Here is a 25463-nt window from a genome sequence, read left to right as displayed (position 1 = left end):
CAAGGCTGGCATCATTCGGAAAATAAGCCCTAGCATGATTTTTAAAGATGCTCCTAATATAAGCCTTACCCCCAAAAATAAGCCCCAGTTAAGGTTGACCCTTGAAGCCCCCCCACCCCTGACACTCCCTGACTCCATCCCCGACACTAGTGCTACCTGATTTGCTGAAAAAATATCAGACTTGTCGTTCAGCAACTCCCGCCCCTGCTGCTTTAGGAGGCCTCGGAGAGGCGGTGTGTCAGTGGGGCTCTGCTGCACAAGGGGATAGGTGAAAGGGTAGGAATAATGCTGCACATGGGGGGGAGAAAGGAAAGAGGAAGACATAAGACATCCCCAAAAATAAGTCCTAGTGTGTTTTCTGGACCCAAAATTAAAATGACACTGTCTTATTTTCGTGGAAACACGGTACCTCCCTCTTTTCTTATCTGCCTAGATCAGGGGTAGGCAATTCTGGTCCTCGAAAGTCGGAGCCAGGTCAAGTTTTCAGGATCTCCACAATAAATATGCACGAGATAGATTTGCATCTCAAGGAGGCAGTGCATGCAAACTCATCTCATACATATTCATGGTGGATATCCTGAAAATCTGACCTGGCACCGGCTCTCGAGGACCGAAATTGCCTACCCCTGGCCTAGATGTACGAGTGGGTGGGTCACAAAAATTTATTTATTTAATTTGTTTTCTATCCTGTTCTCCCCAAAGAGCTCAGAACAGGTTATAGGTTAACATACATAATATACAGTTAACCAATATACATTAATATTTTAAAAAAATATATATCTTTCTCCTTTTCTCTCACCTTGTCTCCTTCAGCAACATGGCAGATGACCTCTCCAGTGGATGGGTTGACCGTGGGGAATGTTTTCTTGCTGACAGCATCATGCCACTCATTGTTTATGAAAATCTGTAAGAGAGACATTTAGGATGTGAAATATTTATAACAAGTAACGAAAAGCCTTTTACTCAAGTCCTTTGCACAAATGGACTTCTGGTTCTCGGTTTTCTACAGAAAGCAAGATTACTAGTTCTACACAACGGAGTAACATAAGACTGAAGTACCAGTTTGTTTTATTGCAAAAACTTAATATACCACCATATCACAAAAGTATCAAAGCTTAAGTACAAGAACCCAGACAAAACAAAATTTATACTTCTCGAAAAAAAACCCAAAAACCCCAACCATAACAAACTTAGTAATCAACTCAATCACATGCCCCATTCAGCCCACCCTAAGACTTCTGGGAGTGATGAGACAGATGCTGTACCATGCAACCACAAATTAACAAAACAATACAGAAATCATTCGCGGTCATGCGAAACTTAAGGCAAATCCGAAAATTCTTCGATGGAAAACAATTCCAGCTCATGGTCCAATCCCTAGTCCTAGGACTTCTAGACTACTACAACATCCTACATCTCCCCTGCCCCGCAACAATGATAAAACAACTTCAAACAGTGCAAAACACAGCTCCGAAACTGATCTATTCGCTGAATAAATATGACGATATCACCGCCACATACTTCGACTCACACTGGTTTCCAATACAAGCAATGATACTATTCAAATTCTACTGTCTACTATTTAAAGCCATGAATGGAGACATCTCCCAGCATACTCGAACAACCGCCTTATCCAAACTACCACAACCAGGCCAATGAGAACCCGGATACCATTCACACACCCTCCAATCAGAGGCATTAAACGCAAAAAAAAAAAATGTACAGCAAAACTAGACCACCAACTGATCACAACAACAGGCTACAAAACTTTCAGAAGATAAATAAAAACCCTGCTATTCAAGAAATCCATTAATAATAATTTATTTTCTTATATACCGCCCAACTGGACGTTCCGGGCGGTTCAAAGCAAGAGAACCGAGACATATCAGCGAAGACACAAAATACAGTAGAATTCAGTGGAATACAATATGATGCAGAACAAGAGGGCATAGTATGAATTTAAGGAGTTATAAAAAAAAAGTTTTCTATTTCAGGAGTAATAAAAAAAAAAAAAATTAAAAAAAGAGGTAAGGGTATTACATGTGTAAAATAGTCTCCCAGTGGAGGTGGAGATAAAGACTTGTGTCTGAATTTAAGAAAGCGTAGGACAGGCATGTGGGAGTTCTCGGGGAGAGAGAAGAATAGAAGTGAATGCTATGACTAGGCAGACTAGATCTGCCATCATGTTTCCTGCAACAACGCAGCTGAATGATACACCAGAAAATTTGGCATTCCCATACCCCTGGTATGCTTGAGTTGATATACGTAGTATCCATCGAGCTACCCTGGGAGGTTTACGTTTCCAAATGAACACAAAAGCTTTCTTGTTCAAGGTACAGAAATAACTTAAGAGGGAAAGCCATCAGAATCGCCATAAACAAATATAACAATTTAGGCAGTATTACCATCTTAAGAGCTTGTATTCGACCAACCCAGGAAATATAGAGAGGTTCCAAATGATCAAGTTCTTGCAATAAAGTTCGTAATTGTGCCCCAAAATTCAACTTATAAAGAGACTCCGTGGAACCAGTCAGGTGAATCCCCAAATATTTAATCAACTCAGTTGCCCAACGAAATGGAAAGTCATTCTGAATCAAAGAGCGGACTCTTTCACTCACATTGACTCCCAAAATTTCAAATTTTCCCAAATTGATGCGGAATCCTGAAACCTTCCCATAAGCAACTAAAATAGACTGTACCCCCTCAAGAGAGTGCTGAGGCCGAGTCAATGTTAATAGAATATCATCTGCAAATAGCATCACCCTATAATCCAGCCCACCCCCAGAAATCCCTGAAACCAGAAGATCCGTCCGTATCAACTGAGCCAAAAGTTAGATGGTAATCGCAAACAGGGGGGACAGGGCACACCCCTGTCTCGTCCTCAAAACAATTCCATGGTTTGTATTATTTATTAAAGTACTAGTTTTTTAGCCCGTTACATTAACGGGTGCTAGAATAGATGTGTAGACTTCGGCATTTTTCTTTCTTTGTCTCTCCCTGCCCCCTGTCTGTCTTTCTTTCTGTCGTTCTCCCTTCCCTCTGTCTGTCTTTCTTTCTTTCTCTCTCCCTGTCCACTGTCTGTCTTTCTTTCTCTCCCCTCTGCCCCCTTTCTTTCTTTCTGTCTTTCTGCCTGTCTGTCTTTCTTCGGTGGCAGAAGATATTTCCCTGTCCCCAGAAGTCTTAGTATCAGGATTTACTTCATTGATATGCATTGCCACACTTCATAGGGGCCATTCCATCTATAAATGTATTTGTTACTTAACATACCACAATTCCTTTGGTTAAAGCGGTTTACCTACTAAAATCAGAAAGTTAGAAAAGAGCTCCATTTGTTGTAACTTACACACAATCAAGAGGAGTAAAGTATAACGTGTTCGCTGCGTAGGACCTGCAGATCCCCACAGGAGTTAATTAAAGGCCTGCTCAAATAAATATATTTTTAAGGCCTTCTTGAAACTGGGGAGGGCTGATATTCTTCTAACTGACTAGGGTAAAGCATTCCAAAGCTTAGGCATGGAACACTGGCGGCAGAAGCAAGAATCAACATCTTGTTTTAATCTAAGTGATTTTCTCGAAGGGATCCAAAGAGAACCACTCGGTTCAAGGTATAAGCCAAGCTGATTTTGAAGCACTAACAGAGAAAGAAATAGTCCTCCTCTATCTCACCAGATCAATATTTTTCATGCAACACGGAGCTAGCACTTGAGCTCAGTGAAAATTGTCATCCAGGCTGTGTCACCTTGCTTTGTACTTATCATCACGGATTTATACTTCAGGGCAAACTGATTCTAGCTAAGGAATATATTGACTTATTCACCAGGCAACGCGTTACACAATCGACGACAGGGGCAGCGTCTTCTGCAAAGGTTCCATCGATGCAGCTGCTCTCCGTCCTGGCCCGACAGCCACCTTGCCTCGAAGCCTTCCTCCCGGGAGCCGTCGCTCTGCACGTCCTGAAGTTCTGAACTGGGGGGAGGGGGAATGTTGGAGTGTGGCGGGAGGGGGGGGCTTGGGTTCTTCGTAGCCTGGATCGTTCTGTCCTGACTCTCCTCTTGACAGCTGGGTGGGGAGGGGGACCTGAGGATCGGCGCTGTTTGCAACCCGCCGCCGAGCCAGCCAATGGACATCACCGTTGTGGCTGGTGTTGTGAAGGGGCGGTGCGGGAGAGGGGCCTTGAAAGCTGGGCAGTAGAAAAGAAACTGATGTGTGGGCGAAAGTAAAAGGTATTCAGCTTAAGTTCATTTTTTAATTCAAAGCCGACGCCACGGCTCCTCTCTCGATCCCCGCCTGGTGCGGTTTGAGAGAGGCGCCGTGGCAGCGGCTTTGAGTTAAAAAAATGGCAAGGAGTCTCCGCCGCTGTCACGGCCTGCTCTGAGGGGAGAAGGGAAGTCCGCTGTCTTTTCCGCCTCCAGTGACGTAGTAAGCGCGCATGCGCACTCTTGCCAGCACATCCCGACAGATCAGATCTCAGGGAACACGTGGTGAGAGTGCGCATGCATGCTTAGCATTTTATTATTATAGATAATGAGTGAAGTGGAACAGACAGTCATCCTGAAGGCACATGACACTTCTTCAGCTCTGGATCTTTGCCAGCAGCAAATAAGTTATGGACCTATTAAAATGGTGATGCTAGCAAGTTCAAGCTAATCACGCTATTACAAAATCAAGAAAAATCAGGAACTGCTTGCTGTGCCAATCCTCACACGAGTTCAAACAAGGAAACTACTGTAAGCAGAAAGTTTATTTAAACACATTCCTTAAGAGTGAACGAAAAAAACCAACATAATTTTGTAGTTACGTATCATGGTCCCTTCTGGAATCCTGTATCTTGGTCTCTAAATCTGACCCTTGGGCGTTACCCTTCTTGCCTCCCCCACAGGACAGATTTTCATGCACAGGCTGAAATAACAAATTCAATAACAAGTGGTCGAAATTGACTTTAGAAAAGTGTCGGTCGACAGATTTTAAAAGAAGAGGGACATGGGTCTAGGATGGAGTTTGAAGGACGTAGAGTCTACAATTATGCCTACATCACTGTGAGAGACTCGTCTCAAAATGCTTAATGATGTCATCCTAGCTTTATTTTCAATTGTTATGTAAGTGTGATCGGTAGCAGTTTGGCAGACAGCAGAATTCTTAACAAGATTAGGGAGGTGGAACCTTGTTCAAAAAGCACTTTCCCTCATTTTATGCTTATGGAAAACAGTCTTTAAGACCTATAATTTACTTTTAACCCCATCCCTTGGTTCTTTTTTTTTTTTAACTGATAACTGTAATCCAATTAGCTATTAGCAGAATTATAAAAAGGAACAAAGAAGGGAAACCAAAACAATTAAGGGGATGGAACCAGAGGTGTAATAAGAGGGGAGGGTGGACCACCCCAGGCACCATTTTGATGGAGGCGCCAGCACCTCTCCTCCCTCGGTCCTTCCGTGCTCCTCCCCCGCCATGCACGCACCTTCCCCCCATACTTTAACTCTTCCCCGGCACGAGAAGCATCTCCAACCTGCTGCTCACGCCGACCTCGGCTCTCCCTCTGAAGTCACTTCCTGGTTGCAGGTAGACCTTTGGAAAAGCCACTGCTTATCCTTGGAGGTAGGTAACATGGAATCTTGCTACTTTTAGGGATTCTACCAGGTACTTGTAATCTGGCTTGGTCTCTGTTGGCAGCAGGATACTGCACTAGATGGAACTTTGGCAATTAATACCCAGACTGGATTCCACCTTTTTAAAATTTGGTCCTTTTCTATAAACCATGAAAAACAAAAATAGTGACTTACCAATATAAGAAAAAAATGGAAATAAGCAAGCCAAGTTTGGGAAGAATCTCAAGTATCTGATTTGATTTATTGGCTTTAAACACTGCCCGATACAAAAAGTTTAAGATCGGTCTACATGACTGCAGTAATATTTCTGTTCAAGAAATATTATCCTATTCCTGCTGAGAGGTCAACAAACCTTGATAAATTTGAACAAGGCCAGCTAGCATTCCAACTTTACAGCTCTCTTACTGGAAGAGATGGTCGCAATATCCAGAACACTGCATCTCTGCCAAATAGTTTTGGCATCAAAATCTCTACAGCATCCAACTAAAATCCAGTTCTGCACTGTGAAAAACAGCTATTCTCTGGTTCACATCTGAAGAACAAAAGAAGAAACAAAGCCTTGGACTACTATAACAAGAACAGCAAAAAGAGGCACTAATGAATGCAAGCAAATAACTAATTGATACAAGTCTTTTATTTGAAAAATAAGCCACTAAAATATGTAAAAACAAAGTCCCGTCTAGGATCCAGGTTTTGGCGACATCGTTGCCTTCTTCAGGTGACAGTATCAAGCGTGTCAGCGTCTCTGCTTCACAAATGAGGCGCCAAGATGACACAAGCAAAATGGAAAAGCATGAGATCAAGTTCTTCAGATGTGGTTTCCAGCTTGACAGACATGCAAATTATTACTGATCAACACAATCCCATTTTCACTTGACAATTTTATTTTATTATCGTCACCAAGGAGCAAAACCCAAGCCTATCAGCTTTAGGTTCTGAAACCACGGCAGTAGCTGTTACAAAGTCATCTATTCAGACAGTAACCATGTTTTATTAACACATGAAAGTGGTGCACAAGAGATGCTTTCTTCTCGCAAATCTTTCTAATTTAAGAACATAAGAATAGCCTTACTGGGTCAGACCAATGGTCCATCAAGACCAGTAGCCCGTTCTCACGGTGGCCAATCCAGGTCACTAGTACCTGGCCAAAATCCAAGGTATAGCAATATTCCATGCTACCAATACAGGGCAAGCAGTGGCTTTCCCCGTGTCTCTCTCAATAACAGGAACTCGTCCAAACTTTTCTTAAAACCAGCTACGCTATCCGCTCTTACCACATCCTCTGGCAACCCACTCCAGAGCTTAACTATTCTCCGAGTGAAAAAAAAATTTCCTCCTATTGGTTTTAAGAGTACTTCCCTGTAACTTCATCGAGTGTCCTCTAGTCTTTGTCATTTTTGACAGAGTGAAAAATCACTCCACTTGTACCCCGTTCTACTCCACTCAGGGTTTTGTAGACTTCAGTCATATGTCCCTTCAGCCATTTCTTTTCCAAGCTGAAGAGCCCTAACCGTTTTAGTCTTTCCTCATACGAGAGGAGTTCCATCCCCTTTACTATCTTGGTCGCTCTTCTTTGAGCCTTTTCTAGCGCCACTACATCTTTCTTGAGATACGGAGACCAGAATTGAACGCAATACTCCAAATTAGGTCGCACCATACACAGTATCTATCAAGAGAAAATTTCTCATTACATATTCCCAGGGAGATAGATAAAATGTTTATATGGGGCAGAAAATTGCTAGGCGACCCTGTCGCCATTGTCAGAAAATAAAAGCCCTATTAATGTGCATTATCTTGCATGACCAGCCATGTATTAGGTCAGTGTGGCAATGGAAAATAATCCTTCGGCATTAATGTATGAAGTTCTCTATTTTACACAATGCAAGTACCTAATAATAATGAAAAGTTTAACAATAAAACGGAAGGCCTGAGAGCACCCACCATACTGTAGATTGATGAGGTTCCTTCTTGTTAAGGTCCTATTCAGAAACACTGCCTATGCCAGTATCCCTAGGGAAAAATGTACTGCCTCAAACCTGTCCTACAAAAAGGAATGCTGGTCTGCAACTACTGCCAAATACAAACCACATGAGGGATTTCTCCAAATATACAGAGGCGAACTGAGAAAACCCAAATGCTGTTCTATCACTTTGAATTTATCTTCGCTGTAAAAGAAGACAACGCACCTCAACACTGTTGATTCCATCTTAGGGAAAGTATTTTGAGCTGGAACCCCAAAGTGTACCTGAAGCAGTTATCCTTTTAGACCAGTATCTCTCAAACCTTTTTAGCTCTGGCACACTAAAAGGCACAAATGTTTTTCATGGCACATTATAATTTAAATTATAAAATTGCAAAACCAACAAAAAATTAAATTTGAGTTAGTTATTTATAGTTCTTTAAGCCATGTGTGGGTAATTTGAATAGAATTGCTAATCAACACAATGGATGTGCTTATTTTTGAGTGAAAATTAACTCAAAATGTGGCTTGATAGTTGACAAGCAAACACGCATTTCATCATTCACTATCTGCAGCAGTTCTCTTTTTTTTTTCCAATTTAATTTCTGTCAGAGCTGAAAATCCAAGTTCACAAAGATAAGAAAATCCAAACGGTAAAGCCTCGATTGCTTTGCTGCTCAAAGTTAAGATAACTACTTCATATAAAACTACAAATTACTTGATGCTAGTTTTCAAGGACCAATCATGTCAAAGAATGATGTTTGTATGCGTAAGGTACAACCACCCAGACGCTCATAACATTGACACACTCTTGCATACACAACGTACGTCATCTATTTAAGTGTATACTTATGAAGGGAATTTAAAAAAAAAAAAAAAAAAGTAAAATTCTGGAATCTCTCGTGGCACAGTTTGAGAGACACGGCTTTGGTGAGAACATTAACAGGATCATGACCCGTCACAGGCTTATTTACCTGGTTGTTTTCCCATTATGCTAGTCCCCATCTCTCTGCCCTTGAACATGCCTCTTTCCTTCTGGAGCTCAGAAGGGTCAAATAGTATATTAAAGAGTGCATATGAAAGTATTTTTAAAATCATATCAGAAGCACCTAAAACAAATATGGGTTATTGCTATATTTTTCTTGTCTGCTGCATCCCTTGGAAAACCCCTCTATAAAGGGTTTTCAATAGAAAATAGTTTGCGACTTCAGGACACTTTAATTAAGGATAATATAATTAAGGCCAATCCTGTTCAATATGTATGTAAGTGACATTGCTGAAGGGTTAGAAGGAAAAGTGTGCCTTTTTGCAGATGATACCAAGATTTGTAACAGAGTAGACACCGAAGAGGGAGTGGAAAATATGAAAAAGGATCTGCAAAAGTTAGAGGAATGGTCTAATGCCTGGCAACTAAAATTCAATGCAAAGAAATGCAGAGTAATGCATTTGGGGATTAATAATAGGAAGGAACCGTATATGCTGGGAGGAGAGAAGCTGATATGCACGGACGGGGAGAGGGACCTCGGGGTGATAGTGTCCGAAGATCTAAAGGCGAAAAAACAGTGTGACAAGGCAGTGGCTGCTGCCAGAAGGATTCTGGGCTGTATAAAGAGAGGCGTAGTCAGTAGAAGAAAGAAGGTGTTGATGCCCCTGTACAGGTCATTGGTGAGGCCCCACTTGGAGTATTGTGTTCAGTTTTGGAGACCGTATCTGGCGAAAGACGTAAGAAGACTTGAGGCGGTCCAGAGGAGGGCGACGAAAATGATAGGAGGCTTGCACCAGAAGACATATGAGGAGAGACTGGAAGCCCTGAATATGTATACCCTAGAGGAAAGGAGAGACAGGGGAGATATGATTCAGACGTTCAAATACTTAAAGGGTATTAACGTAGAACAAAATCTTTTCCAGAGAAAGGAAAATGGTAAAACCAGAGGACATAATTTGAGGTTGAGGGGTGGTAGATTCAGGGGCAATGTTAGGAAATTCTACTTTACGGAGAGGGTGGTGGATGCCTGGAATGCGCTCCCGGGAGAGGTGGTGGAGAGTAAAACTGTGACTGAGTTCAAAGAAGCGTGGGATGAACACAGAAGATTTAGAATCAGAAAATAATATTAAAGATTGAACTAGGCCAGTTACTGGGCAGACTTGTACGGTCTGTGTCTGTGTATGGCCGTTTGGAGGAGGATGGGCAGGGGAGGGCTTCAATGGCTGGGAGGGTGTAGATGGGCTGGAGTAAGTCTTAACAGAGATTTCGGCAGTTGGAACCCAAGCACAGTACCGGGTAAAGCTTTGGATTCTCGCCCAGAAATAGCTAAGAAGAAAAAAAAAAAAAAAAAAAAAAAAATTTTAAATTGAATCAGGTTGGGCAGACTGGATGGACCATTCGGGTCTTTATCTGCCGTCATCTACTATGTTACTATGTTACTATGTTACTATGTTACTATGTTACTATGTTACTATTTAAGAAGGAAGATAGAGACATTTGAAAATTTCTCTAGGAATAATAATTTAAGATTGATTAACTTTCCAAGAATTTCAACAGTGACTCCAAGAGAAATGTTAAAAAGGTATTTGCTGGAGATATTGGAAGTACCGGAAGATTCATTACCTCCTTTCACCCAGGTCTATTATTTGCCTAATAAAAATCAGGATCTTCAAGAAAAAACTCAGGGACCAATTGATGTCTCTGCTTTACTTGAACTATCTGATAAAGAAATTGCAATACCTGCTACATTGATTGTGACCCTGGCTATTACGCTAGATAAGAATTGGCTTTTGAGACTATTCTTCAAAAATAAGGAAAAAAAGTTTCTTGATCTTAAGATACAGATGTTCCCAGATTTGGCAAGAGACACACAAAGACGTAGAAAGGAGTTTCTACTATTAAAACCTGGAGTTTTGGCTCTTGGGGGAACTTTCTATCTTCGCCACCCTTGCAAGTGCATAGTTCAATATAATTCTCAGAAATATGTTTTCTTTGAACCAAACCAGTTGACGGCCCTTCTCTCCTTGTCCCGCCTGGAAAAGGGGAAAGAATGAGGGCTTCAAGATATAAGGCGCCTGAATTTCAGTTAACCACGTACCACTTATCTTTAATAATAGTTCTATGTTCAATTCCGTTTAATTTACATCATGGATCATAATTGTGGACTTGAGAGATTATACAAAAACTTGATTTCTATGTAAAATTATGAGGTTTCATTTCTTTTGATGTAATCACTTTCTGTACAAGATTTATCTTGATTTGTTAAATTGAAATTTATAAATAAATAATTTAAAAAAAAAAAAAAAAAAGAAAATAGTTTGCGACTGGCACTTAATTTAGGCGATCCCTCTATGAAGCAGTTTTAATAAGATAGGTTTGTGGGCTGGGCAGACTGCCATTGAAATGTCTCTTTTCCTGTTTCTCCCTATCAACCTCACTGATCAATAGGAGAAAGGTCACAGCTATATGCAAATTATTGAACTTGTGAAAAGGGATCACTAGCTGTGATCAAGTGGTACAAATAAAAATGAATATAACTGCTGAAAGTAAATGATTAAGAGCATGTTTAAAGGAAGACAAACTGCAAGTGGTATGGAAGTGTTTTTGAGGGTCAGACAAATGTCTCACCCCAATACCTAGAGGAAGGTAGTGAAATGCCTCTAGAAGAGCTGTGCAAGTTGAAAAGTAGCGTGGAGTATGGCTTGGAAAGAATAGGATAAAAGATTTACAGAAAAGCTACTATTACAGAATTTAGCCCCCCTTTTTACTAAACCGCGAGAGCGGTTATTAGCGCAGGGAGCCGTGCTGAATGCTTTGATCTGCTCCTGAAGCTCATAGAGTTCCTATGAGCGCAGGAAGCAGCACAGAGCATTCAGCACGGCTCCCTGCGCTATTAGCCGCTATCGTAGTTTAGTAAAATGGGGGTGGGGGGGTGGGGGTTAGGGCATAGGAGCTGGTACTTCAAAAAGGAGCTAAAAAAGAGAAATAGGGAGATTTTCCCTCCTATCTGTACTTGAGGAGTTTCTTTCAGTGCTAGGAAAACCGTAATTACAGGTGTTGCCCCCCCCCCCCCCAAAAAAAAAAGAGGGCTGAGGTTCCAAAAGAATGAATGAAGACTTATTTTTGTGTTCATAGAGGATTAGAAAATATCGTAAGAGAAATACATTCACAAAAGTGTTTTGGGAGGCATTTTTCGGTGGAGAAAGGAAGGACATCTCACCCACTAAAACTGTCTACCTCAGGTGGTGGCATCGGGTGCCACACCTACAAGGGACTGATGGAGCTTACCCAGAGAACCAGTGCCGGGAAAAGCCCCAAAGCCACGGACACTTCCGAGGGGGGCATTACACTTAGTACAGTAAAACCATGGGTTCCGAGCGCTTGTAATCCAGAGTACTCTTATATCAAAGCGAATTTCCCCATAGGAAATAACGGACAATCAGACGATGTGTTCCACAACCGGCAATGTGGAAACTATGTGGTCGTACCGGCAATGTGGAAACTATGTGGTCGTACCTGAAATCATCCATACACGAAGCAACTAATCGCTACATAAAATCAGTAGATAAACGACAAAGAAACAACAAACCCCAATGGTTCACTGAAGAGATCTCGCACCTCATTAAGGAGAAGAAAAAAGCATTTCTTTCCTACAAACGTACGCAGAGAAGAGAAACTAAAGTAGAATATAAGACCATATCTGCAGCGGTCAAAACAGCAGTTAGGGAGGCCAAACTTCGAGTGGAAGAAACTCTGGCAAAAAACATTAAAAAAGGGGACAAATCCTTCTTTAGGTATATCAGTGATAGGAAAAGGAACACAGACAGCACAGTTACTTACCGTAACAGGTGTTATCCAGGGACAGCAGGCAGATATTCTTTACGCATGGGTGACGTCACCGACGGAGCCCCGGTACGGACCTTTTTACTAGAAAGTTCTAGTTGGCCGCACCGCGCGTGCGCGAGTGCCTTCCCGCCCGACGGAGGAGTGCGTGGTCCCCAGTTAAGATAAGCCAGCTAAGAAGCCAACCCGGGGAGGTGGGTGGGATGTAAGAATATCTGCCTGCTGTCCCTGGATAACACCTGTTACGGTAAGTAACTGTGCTTTATCCCAGGACAAGCAGGCAGCATATTCTTTACGCATGGGTGACCTCCAAGCTAACAGAGAGGGAGGAGGGATGGTTGGCCATTAGGAAAATAAATTTTGTAACACAGATTGGCCGAAGTGCCCATCCCGTCTGGAGAAGGCATCCAGACAGTAGTGAGAAGGTTTGGTCGGTGGGAGAGGCTTGGCAGGTTGGTTGGATTGAGACCGAGCCTGGGTATGGTGTTGCTGACGTGGCCGCCGAGGTTGTTGTGAGGGCGGATTGAGCGGCCTGGCTGAGAACCTGCGTTGGTATGAGGACTGTGGTCGGTAAGGTCGAGCAGGTGGAGCCTTTTTCTTGGGTTTAACCAGGGTGTCCCATCTGGTCTCATGGGCTGAGAGTTTCTGGGTAGTGGAATCCAGAGACTCCCCAAAAAGTTCATCTCCAAGACCATCGCTAGATGGTCCTGGTGATTGATGTCCAAATCAGATACTCCGAGCCAAGCTAGGCGGCGCATGGCGACAGCAATGGCAGAGGCACGAGAGGTCAGCTCAAAAGAATCATAGATCGAGCGTACCATAAATTTTCTCAGTTGTAGGAGACTGGAAATTTGTTGCTGGAAGAATGGAACCTTTCTCTCAGGAATATACTTCTGAAGGGCGGACAGCTGCTGGACCAAGTGTTTCATGTAAAATGAAAAATGGAAGGTGTAATTGTTCGCCCTGTTGGCCAGCATGGCATTCTGGTAGAGCCGCTTGCCAAACTTGTCCATAGTTTTGCCTTCTCTGCCAGGAGGGGTGGAGGCATAAACACTGGCGCCCTGAGTCTTCTTTAAGGTGGACTCAACAAGGAGAGACTCATGGGGCAATTGGGGTTTGTCAAACCCCGGGATAGGGATAAACCGGTAAAGGCTATCTAATTTACGGGGAGCCCCGGGGACTGTGAGGGGATTCTCCCAGTTTTTATAAAATGTTTCCCATAGGATGTCATGCACGGGTAACTTGAGGAACTCCTTAGGTGGTTGTTCAAAATCCAGGGCCTCCAAAAAGGCTTGGGATTTTTTGGAGTCAGACTCAAGAGGGATCGATAAAGCTGCCGACATCTCCCTGAGGAACTTTGAGAATGATGATTGCTCAGGTTTGGAAATGGTATCGGGTGCTGAGGGTTCCTCATCCGATGAGGAGACATCCTCCTCGGTACCGGGAAGGGATTCTTCCCATAAGTCCGGGTCCCGGACCTCCAGTTGTACATGTCGAGAAACCGGGGTGGAAGGCTCGGTATGGTGGGTCTTAGATAGAGACCTGCCTGAGCGTACCGAAACGGTACCGGGAGAGGACGATCGGTGTCGGTCCCGGTCCCTGGAAGAATGGTGCCCTGCCCGGTCCCGAGGTGGATCCGCAGTGGTGTGTGAAGGAACCACAGGATGGGAGCGGGGCTGTTCAGTCGAGAGCAGCGGCATGGAGGCATTAAGTGGCACCGATGGGGTGGATACCGATGGGTCGGTGCGGGGCTCGGGCCGGTCTGGTACCGGAAGGAGCGGTGCCAGGATAGTGGGTAACAGGTGCTGGAGTTGATGCTGCAGCTGTTCCTGTAATTGTTTCTGGAGGATGGCCGCGATGCGGTCATCTAGGGGTGGCACCGGAACCGCTTTCTTTTGTTTCGGTTCCATGGGTGCCGCTCCACGCCCCGGCGATGAGGAGGCCGATGACGAGGCACTCACCGATATCGGGGCGGAGTGTTTCCGGGGTCGGCGAGAAGCCGGTAAAGATGGTGCCGCCATGGAGGCTGGAGGGCGCTCGAGGGACGAGGAAGGCTTCTTAGCCGGCTTACCTGGCGCCAGCGGCGCCGATGTCGGATCGGGTGGCGTCGAAGTGGTGGGAGCCGATTTTGGTGGTACCGCCGTCGACGTCGTAGATTCCATCGCAGAGTCGGTGCCGAATAGGAGCTTCTGCTGGATCTGGCGATTTTTAAGTGTCCGTTTTTTAAGAGTGGCACAGCGGGTGCAAGAATCCGCCCAATGCTCAGGACCCAAACACTGCAAGCACCAGTTGTGTGGGTCAGTGAGGGAGATCGGGCGTGCACACCGCTGGCACTTCTTAAAACCGGGCTGCGGGGGCATGAATGGGAATACAGCCTCCGCAAAATTGAACCCCGAGGCCTGTATAGTGGCAACAGGCCCCGCCGGGGCAAGCTCGAAAAGAAGGAAAAAATTTGTTTTTTTTGTTTTGTTTTTTTTTTTGAGAAAAAGAAAGAAAAGGGAACCCGAAGGTAATAAAAGAAAGTAATAGGAAAAGAATTCGCGAGCGGGAAGGCAAGGTTAAGGATTTCAATGGTCGTTGAAAAGCACACGTCTTCTTCGCTCCGCGGAAACGAAGAAACTGGGGACCACGCACTCCTCCGTCGGGCGGGAAGGCACTCGCGCACGCGCGGTGCGGCCAACTAGAACTTTCTAGTAAAAAGGTCCGTACCGGGGCTCCGTCGGTGACGTCACCCATGTGTAAAGAATATGCTGCCTGCTTGTCCTGGGATAATGTATAGTACGCCTTAGACAACCGGACGGAAACTACGCGGTGGCGGATTCAGAAAAAGCAGAACTACTAAATGAATATTTCTGCTCAGTCTTCACCTGCGAAGCACCGGGACACGGACCACAGTTGATGATAAAACAAGACGTGGATGACCCATTTCAGAATTTTGAGTTCACACCTGGGGACGTCTACAACGAACTGGCAAGGCTAAAGGTAAACAAGGCCATGGGACCAGACAATTTACACCCAAGAGTGCTCAGAGAATTGAGACACGTTCTGGCGGAACCGTTGGCAGTGCTCTTCAATCTCTCACTAAGTACGGGGAAAGTTCCGTTGGACTGGAAAACAGCCAACGTCGTTCCTCTACATAAAAAGGGTTGCAAGGCTGAGGCTGCGAACTATAGACCGGTAAGCCTCACCTCAATAGTGTGTAAACTCATGGAAACACTAATTAAGTATAAATTAGATACGATCATGAACGAGGGAAATCTCCGGGATCCCAGCCAACATGGATTCACCAAGGGTAGGTCATGCCAGTCCACTCTAATCAGCTTCTTTGACTGGGTAACAAGAAGACTGGACTCAGGAGAGTCCTTGGACGTCGTGTACCTGGACTTCAGCAAAGTGTTTGACAGCGTCCCACACCGCAGGCTGCTGAACAAGATGAAATCGATGGGATTAGGAGATACAAACTGCATGGGTTAAAGATTGGCTTAGTGGAAGACTTCAGAGGGTGGTGGTTAACGGTACCCTCTCTAAAATGTCGGAGGTGACTAGCGGAGTGCCACAGGGTTCAGTCCTGGGCCCACTCCTCTTCAACATATTCATTGGGGATCTGACTCAAGGGCTTCAAGGCAAGGTAACCTTATTCGCTGATGACGCCAAACTATGCAATATAGTAAACGGCTATAATCTAAAGGATGCTATGGAGCAAGACCTGCATACTTTAGAAAGTTAGTCCTTGATCTGGCAGCTGGGCTTCAACGCCAAGAAATGTAAGGTCATGCATCTCGGTAACGGAAATCCTTGCAGAACTTACACCCTGAATGGAGAAACTTTAACCAGGACTACGGCAGAACGAGACTTAGTAATCATCAGTGCTGACATGAAAGCAGCCACTCAAGAGGAGAAGGCTTCATCTAAAGCACGGCAGATGATAGGTTGTATCAAGAGAAGCTTCGTCAACAGGAAACCTGAAGTCATGATGCCATTGTACAGAGCTGGTGAGACCTCATCTGGAATACTGTGTGCAATTCTGGAGGCCACATTACCGTAAGGATGTGCTCAGAATTGAATCGGTTCAGCGGATGGCCACCAGGATGGTCTCGGGGCTAAAGGGTCTCCCGTACGAAGAAAGACTGAGCAAATTGCAGCTCTACACTCTCGAAGAGCATAGGGAGAGGGGAGACATGATTGAGACATTTAAGTACATCACGGGATGGGTCGAGGTGGAAGATGATATCTTTCTTCTCAAGGGACCCTCGACCACAAGAGGACATCCGCTCAAACTCAGGGGAGGGAAGTTTCGTGGAGACGCCAGGAAGTACTTCTTCACGGAGAGAGTGATTGAGCATTGGATCAAGCTTCCAGTGCAGGTGGTCGAGGCACGCAGCATCCCAGACTTCAAGAACAAATGGGATACCTATGTGGGATCCCTACGAGGTCATGCCAAGGGATAGGGTCACTAGGACTTGAATGAATGGGTCAGGAGAATGACAGTATAATTACAATTATACTTTAGGGGGTCAGTAGACTTAAGAGGGTGGGTAAATAGTGTGGGCAGACTTGATGGGCTATAGCCCTTATCTGCCGTCATCTTTCTATGTTTCTATGTTTCAACCCAAAAACTTTAATACAAAAATACCGTACTGTATAAAATAAAAAATATATACAGTAACACAAATCTGCACTTTACTTTTGATTAGAATCGTGGCTGGTGTGAGGGATATTGTGTGCACTTGTACTGCGGGTGAGCTGGGCGTACGCTGTGCGGTGCTTATATTATGGGTAGATTGTACGTGTTTGTACTGCGCGTATGTTGTGGAAGCCCATTCACTCCTTTCATATGAACAGGGCCAGCTTTAGATGAAGAGAGGCCCTAGGCTATTCCACTTATGAGGCCCTTTCACCTCCCATTTTTAAGTTTGTAAATTACATGAGAGATAATAAAATACATCATTACTGTGATATATATCAATATGTTAAATGAAACATGTTGTTATTAGTACTAACCTTTATAAAAAATGTGACACGGATAATAAATAAAAAAAAGTCGAGAACACTTATTTGGACATTTATTCTCAGCATCATATACAGTACTTGTAACAATAACTAATCAAACATAACATACAACATTGCCCCTTCCAATGTCCATAGTGGCCCCCAGTGCGTCCTTCCTCACTTCACCTCTGATGCCTGCCTGCCTCCCATCCCCCTTCCATTGAACACCCCCCATGCCATCCTGCCTGCCTGCCTTCCATTAAACCCCCCCCACCCCCCCTCTGATGCCAGCCTGCCTGCCTCCCATCCCCCTTCCCCTGAACCCTCCCCCCCCCCCCCGATGCCAATCTGGGCCGCCCTGTCCTGACTGATCCACGTTTTGCCTCTCTCCCCGCGGGGCTGGGCTTTGCCCAGCTGTTTCCGGACTGACATCTTTCCCTCACTGATCCTCCTCCCAGGGCGAGAAAAAGAAAGGGAGAAGCAGAGTTGGCGCCCCGTTGCGGCTGGAACCGGTTCCGATCCTGAAGCGTAGAATTTCTCCTTATTTTCGGTTCAGTGTTTTAGTGTTCACTGTTTTTAGAATAGTGTAATTTTAATTTTGCTAACAATTTGAATGTAGGCCTCTCTTGATCTTGAGGCCCTAGGCTGAAGCCTAGTTAGCCTATAGGAAAATCCGTCCCTGCATATGAAGGACGTAGAGCAGCCTCACGCTTTGGAGAAGGGGTAGCCATGACTGCATGAAATGAGCCTGGGTGGACTGAACTTAACGGGGAGGCGCCAAGCTTGGTGCCGTTCTCATCACTCGCTGCTGAATGCTGACCGCAAGGGGGGACCGGGGGTGGGGGCGTTTTATGGACCGAGGGTGCGCACGAGGAGCCGCAGGACAATCTAAGAAACCCATCTCGCGCTGCTGCAGCTCTTGCACAGCCACTTCTTATGGTGAAGGGCCAACGGGGCGCTGACCAATCGCGAGGCGCATTACGTGACGTACTGACTTCCTGAATTAGCTGGGGTTACACAAAGGACACCCATTAATGGGAAGAACTAGCAAGGACAGAAAAAAAATCAAATAAAGAGAGAAGCTGGAAACACCCAGGGGCCAAGGCAGGGCCAGAGCTTTAAAGCAAGGAAACTTCTTGCACCTCCCGCACACTCACACAGCTTGCGCTGCTATCTCGTCAACCCTTCGCATGGACGCACACCCCTTACTTGCCCCCCCCATCCACTTATGAAGTTGTGATGCTTGTGCTCAGCGACGTGCGTATTTTGTGCGTACTTGCATTGCGCTCAGCTGTAACTGACATGACGCGCATACACGTACTCATATTGCAAGACAACGCTCGTTGATCAAGTTAAAATTTTATAAAATGCTTTGCTCGTCTTGCAAAAACTCTTGCACACCAAATTACTCGCAATCCAAGGTTTTACAGTACTTGACAATCTTTGCCTCTCTAAATCTTGAGCAAAAGTAATCACTTAGTAATAACATTGTTTATTAGCAACATCCTTTTTGTGGTTTTCTCTTTTAACACTAGAAACATAGAACATGACGGCAGAAAACGGCCACGGCCCATCTAGTCTGCCCACACTAATGGCCCATCCCCTAACTATCTCCATGAAGAGATCCTACATGCCAATCCCATCTTTTCTTAAAATCTGGCACGCTGCTGGCCTCAATTACCTGTTGTGGAAGATTATTCCAGCGATCAACCACCCTTTCGGTGAAGAAATATGTCTTGTTTGCTACTGTTTTGTTTTTAATCGGTTAAAATGGGAATGGTCCTAACTTCTTCCATCATTGCATTTATATCAGGACCACCACAGCATGCAAGGTAGGCTTTTTCAGGTGCAGGAAGGAGATGGGGTGTCTCGACTCACTGCCAGGCCTGCAACAGGTCCGGGAGGGCACAACTGAATGACTCAAATATAAACCGAGACCACCTATATTTGGGTCTTATATTCGAGTATATACGGTAATCATTTTAGGTTCAGCCAAATTATAAATTTTCAGTGCGTCACACAAATGAACACCGTCAGGTGTGTCACAATAGAAGAAAAGCGAGAACCGCTGTTCTAGACATTTAGGGGATGATTCTGTAAGTGGCGCCTGCCGCGGGTCAGTCATGAACAGGCTTACACCACACCTCTGCTCTGAAAATCCTCTAAACAAGTTTAAAACACACCTTAAAACATTTCTATTTAAAGATGCCTATCAAAATTCCAATTGAGACCCCAAAAAAAGGGAAAATAAAAACTTACAAACAGAGAAACGCTTTCAGGAAGCAACATCCCCCTTCTCCTCTTATTTCATCCCTCTCCTTCCTTCCTCTTATTTTTATTTACACAATGTAATTAAAATCTCCCTCTCTCCCTTTTCCCTCTCGTCTCCAACCCGTCTTAATTACGTCCTTGTCTTAGCCTCAACCCCCTATTTTTATTTCAATTTATTATTTTTTTAAGCAATTTTAAATATTTTAAATTTTTTCTTTTTTTAATTTCTATTATTGTAAACCAACCAGATACTTGTGATGGTCGGTATATCAAGCTATAAATAAACTTGAAACTTGAATCATAGCTAGCAAGGAACCTAGGTGCCAGAAATGTAGGCCAGGGTTTTACAGACCTGCAATTTACGGCGCCATGGTTCCTTGTAGAATTGCAGCCAGTGGCGCCCAGTGATGCCGAAGTCTGGTATCGCTCCCTAAACACGTCCACTTCCAGACTTCAGTATCCCTGGGCACCAGTCCCAGAGGGCACTTAATTTTTTTTTTTTAAATGGCACGATCAGTTATTGCATCACAAAACCAATTAAAACACTTAAGTTAGGCACCAGGTGTGATCTAGGCGCCTACCTGAAGCTTTTTTTGAGAATCTGGCCCTTAGGGTCCTTTTACTAAGGCACATTTTATTTTGCTTATGCTAAGGATCTGTGCACACCAAGAAAGATTCATCAAGCAGTGTCATGGCTTAATGCATCTAACGTGCGTTAAGAGATATGTACACTAAATTCTAAAGCCCATTTTAGGGGCTTTTAACGTTTAACACGAGTTAAGGTGCATTAAACCCCCAACCCTGCTCGATGAATTTCCCCATATATGTCATACAGCCCATTATATTCCCACAGGCTGCCTGGCATTTAACATATGCTAATCATTAGCATGCCTTAGTAAAAACCTCCCTAAATATGAAAGTTAGTATGCTTGTCTATGTACCCACAATTCATAGACCATAGCCATTATAGGAGAAAAAAAAAATTGTGACCCAAGACATATTTGCAAATGGTTAATAGTGCAGGCAGCACAAAGCTTTAGCTCTTCAGTAAACAGATTTGTTTTCATTAGGGAGTTTAAGCCGATATAGAAATAAGAGCCCAGGCTTTCCTTTATCAAATCAGAAAATTTCGTAGAGCTGCACCTCTGTCAAATAAAAACACACCTTGAAGCTGAAAACGATGCATTAGTACAATGAGGAAGACTAAGAGATCTTTTTACCAAGCTAAGGTCAAAGTTGGCATAACTTTGCATAAAGAACTACTGCATAAAGAACTACTGCATAAAGAAATAAAAATAAAATTGCTTGCCCTTAGTTTTCAAGGACCAATCACATCAAAGGATGATGCTTGTCTGAGCGGTTGTATCCTTATACACACAGATGCTCAGAACATGGACAGACTTTTGCGTACGAAACGTACATGTCATCTATTCTAGTGCATACTTATGAAGGGAATTTTTAAATATACAATAAAATTCTGAAATCTCTCGTCACACACCCGGAATCTCTTAGGGGCACACTACTATGCCGTGGCACACAGTTTGTCAGACACTGCTGTAGGCAGGTGGAGGGGGTTTTTGGTGTCTGAGCCAATCAGGGCCTTGGGATCATCCCCATGGATCACAGGATGAACCAAGGAGGGAAGGCCCGCCATTTAGGATCAGCAGACCTTGAATGAGGAGGGACCGTGCTTTCCCCCTCCTTCCAATGCTAAAAGGTACGGGGGGGGGGGGGGGAGAGATCAGGGGAGCATCTCTACTGCCTTTTTTTTTTGGGGGGGTCCCTTCTACCAATTTTTTTTTTCATGGGGGGTTGCATGGCATGAGGAAGTGGGCATTATTCCTGCCACTTTCACTGCCGGGGGGGGGGGTACTTTTTTTTAGATCTCTAAAAGCGATCACTTTTTTTAGTGCATTGGAAAACCATATTAGAGCATCAATCGCTCTACTAGTTTACATAGTATTTTAATATTTATTAACTTTTTTGCATGGTCGGATCGGGGAATAAGCCATCGTGCAGAAAACCAAGCGGTAAGCCATTTTCTGCATCAGGTCGGCAAATATGATCGTCGCTAAAGCTGTTAAAATAAATTTAACGACGATCACTGGCTTTAGTGCATTTGGGCCTTAATTCTCCACTGCCCTAGGTACATTAGACAGATTGTGCACCCACCAGGACAGAAAGGGAAAAATGCTTGAAGTACTGTACCTATATGTAAATCACTGAGTGCTGTTGTAAAGCTACAAGAAGGTGGTATACAAGTCCCAATCCCTTTTCCTTTCTGTAAAAAAAGTATTTCCTTAGATTCCTATCACCTAACTTCATCCTACACCTTCTCATTCCAGAGCGTTCTTTCAAAGGAAAGACTCGCCTCATGCACATTTATGCCAATTATCATATCTCTCGCCAACCTTTCCTCCAATAGTATATATATTGAAATTTTTAAGTCTGTCCCCATATGCCTTATGACGAAGACCACACACCATTTTAGTAGCCTTCCTCCGGACCAACTATCCTTTTATATCTTTTTGAAGGTGCGGTCTCCATAATTGCACACAATATTCTAAATGAGGTCTCACCAGAGGCATCAATACCTCCTTTTTCCTGCTGGCCATACCTCTTCCTATTCACCCTAGCATCCGTCTAGCTTTCGCTGTCACCTTTTCAACCTGCTTGGCCACATACTATCACTCCCAAGTCCAACTCCTCTTTCGTGCACAAAAGTTCTTCACCCCTTAAACTGTACTGTTCCCTTGCATTTCTTAGCATTAAATCTTAGCTGCCAAATTTGCCTGGCTGTGCTTGTATACTGCACACTAAAAATATTTCCCCTAATTTTCTCCAGAGGTGTGTGTTTGGGGGTGGAGAGTGGGCACGACAGCACTAATTAGTTGGTGCTTAAGGCATTTTGCCACACACTTGTTGATTAGTGCAGGGTTAGAAATGCGGGCAGTTATTGCCTACAAAATAGATGTCAGTGGAGGCTCCAGAAGTAACTTTTTTCTTTTTATGGCCAGGAGCCCATGACAAAATTTGAGTGCGACTATTAATTGGGGAAAATGGAAGGGAGTAATTTTCTGGCCACTGCACCAAGTGGCCTTAGCACGTGGGAAAGACACATACAAGTGACATGCTAAGACTTCTTTTTGCCACAGCCAGGAGTTTAAGTTAATAAATTTTCCCTTGCAGGAACCGAATTTGCGTTGGAGGAAGAGGGGAGAAAGCCGAATGCTAAGTAAAATCGGGCCCTAGGTCTAAAATAGGTGGACAAGCTCCCCAAAACAAGCACTTAAAAGGCCATCCCTGCTATTTTAAGAGAGTCGATTTACTAGTGCATTCATTCATGCTGAGAAAAAGAGAAGTGTGGATTTTCACTTCTCACCAGTTTGAGATTTCTCCATGTAGCAGAAAATGGCGTACGACTTATCAGACATCGCACTAGCCCCATCTCCCATCCGAGAAGAAAAGGTCGTACGAGTTCAATTGCAAGAAGCAATCCTTTTAGGCAGGGATCCCCAAAGTCCCTCCTTGAGGGCCGCAATCCAGTCGGGTTTTCAAGATTTCCCCAATGAATCTGCATTGAAAGCAGTGCATGCACATAGATCTCATGCATATTCATTGGGGAAATCCTGAAAACCCGACTGGATTGCGGCCCTCAAGGAGGGACTTTGGGGACCCCCTGCTTTACGCGTCGGAGCCCCCTGTGCACGAGGACGGCCACCTACCTTATTGTAGTGAATGTCCGGCTGAGGATTAGGAACCGGAATGGCTGCAGCCGAGAACCTGCCGACTTGGGTCGGGAAAGACGAGCGAGAGACCCTGGAGCAGAAATGACCGACAGCCGTGCGGAGCATCTTGAAAGCGAGAGGGAGAAAAAAACCCCCGACAGAATCCCGAACACAGAAATAACCGAACGAAAGCCCAACCCCCGTTCCGGCAACTACTCAGGTGCACAAGCCCCGCCCACTCTGCTGCCAATCCCGCGAATAGAAGAGGCGAGGACCAATCAGGTGGCGCCGTGGCCTGCCCAGACCCTATGAGAGAATGGGGTGGGGATCGGGGTGTGCGCAAGCCCAGCTTTTAGAGGTAGGAGCGGTTGGGGTGGGCGCGGAGACGTTGCTTTTGTGCGCTTAAATGTGGAGGGGTTGGTTTGTTTGTTTTTTTCGTCCTGCCCGAAAAGCATCAGCACTTCCTCCATCAGCCTGACAGCTAGCCGGACTTTTAGCTCCTCTCCTATAACTCTTTGAAGTATACAGTGTGCCTGTTGCACGTTGTAGACAGAACGGCTGTCAATAAAGTACAATAAAGACATTTAAAACTGCTCTGCCACCTTTCTGTCTCCTGCCCACCTCTCCCTCCCTCTTCCTATCCCTGAAATGCTTTCATGTTTTCCTTCTACATAGTGATATTTGTCAACATGTTCTTATCATATCATGCATGTCAACATGTGCTCATCATATCATGGGTTGAGTTAGTCCAATAAAAAAGGTATCACCTTATTTCCTTTGTTTTATTTCTTTTTACTACCTTGGAAAGTGGACTAACACGGCCACCACACTATTTCAGTACACGTGTGGAAATAAATACCAAGTATGCAAATCAATTTCATGCGTATTCATTGTGAAGAGCCTGAACACGTGACGGGCAAGGGGCAACTCCAGGACTGACTTGGGGAAATACTGCGCTACACTCCCCTCTCCATATTCATAGTGGTTAGGGGCAGAGCCTGCCCGCGAATATTGAAAATTCACAAATAACTTTTGGGCCAGCTCTGACCCATCCCCGCCTCTCTCCTGGACCTTAGCAGTGATATAGGGCAGGAGCGACCTTCCTACACTCCTGCCCCATGCAGAGCCGTCTTCGAAAATGGCTGCTGTGAGTTCCCATTGTAGTCTCGTGAGACCATGGGAACTTACAGCACCCACCAGATAAGGTTGATTCATGTGGGGGGAGGGGGGGTCCCAGCACAAAAATCTGCAAATAGGCAAAACCGTGGGTCCTGAAACTGCGAATAAGGAGGTAGGGGTGTAGTCCACATATATTTGTATATAGAGAGCAATAGTATCTCATGTATATTCATTGTGCTTATTCCCCAAAACTGATTGCCTGAGACAACACCAAAGACAGTCTTGGGATGCTTTGAAATAAAGCCATTACTGAATATATTTTGTCTAGTCATGTTAGACCAGTGTTTCTCAACCCTGTCCTCAGGACACACACCCAGCCAGTTTGCAGGATACCCACATTGTACAAGCATGAGATTGATGTGCATACAATGGAGGTAGAGCACAAATCTCTCATGCATATTCATTGTTGGTATCTTCAAAACCTGCCTGGTTGTGCCCTGAGGTTTGGGTCGAGAACCCCTTCTATAGACCTTGTGATGTAGAAGTTAGTTGCAGCTCTTCAACTATTACAAAATAATAATAGTGGGGAAGGTGTGGCTCACCCAGAGGTTGTGAGATTAAATCCCAATGCTGCTCCTTAAGACCCTGGGCGAGTCACTTAATCCTCCAGTGCCCACAACTTTGAATTTCAAAGTCACAGAAAAGCAGTAGACAAGTCCCCATCCCCTTTCCCAATTTGCCCTGGGCTGAAACAAGTTGGCATCCCTATTTATGTACTTCCAGATGGTAAAGTCTTTATTCTCCCATTTCTTGCTGTTTTCTAGCTTAGATAATTTTAGCAAACAGGCAATTGTGAGGTTCAGAAGTAATGCCTCAGTACACTGCTTTAAGTATACATGCTGCAATGGCCACAATCCACGGGACATATCTGAAGAAGGCAATGTAAGGTTGTCTTGTAAACA

At 44.4% G+C, this 25463-nt stretch overlaps 1 protein-coding gene across 1 annotated transcript in view; it reads right to left on the bottom strand.

The window, feature by feature from the left end:
* ALDH2 (aldehyde dehydrogenase 2 family member) overlaps window positions 1–23590 on the bottom strand; it is a 60120-nt gene extending 36530 nt beyond the window's left edge. The window contains exons 1-2 of the mRNA XM_033954914.1: window positions 23380–23590; window positions 800–904 (exon numbers count right to left, since the gene is read on the bottom strand). Coding sequence (XP_033810805.1) covers window positions 800–904; window positions 23380–23508 — 234 coding nt within the window. The 5' untranslated portion in view covers window positions 23509–23590. The remainder of the gene's footprint in view (window positions 1–799; window positions 905–23379) is intronic.
* Between the last annotated feature and the right edge of the window lie 1873 nt (window positions 23591–25463).

Source organism: Geotrypetes seraphini, chromosome 8 (assembly GCF_902459505.1).
Source record: "Geotrypetes seraphini chromosome 8, aGeoSer1.1, whole genome shotgun sequence".
Taxonomy (NCBI): domain Eukaryota; kingdom Metazoa; phylum Chordata; class Amphibia; order Gymnophiona; family Dermophiidae; genus Geotrypetes; species Geotrypetes seraphini.
Note: the sequence above shows the minus strand (reverse complement) of the source record. Positions and strands in the feature narration are given on the sequence as shown.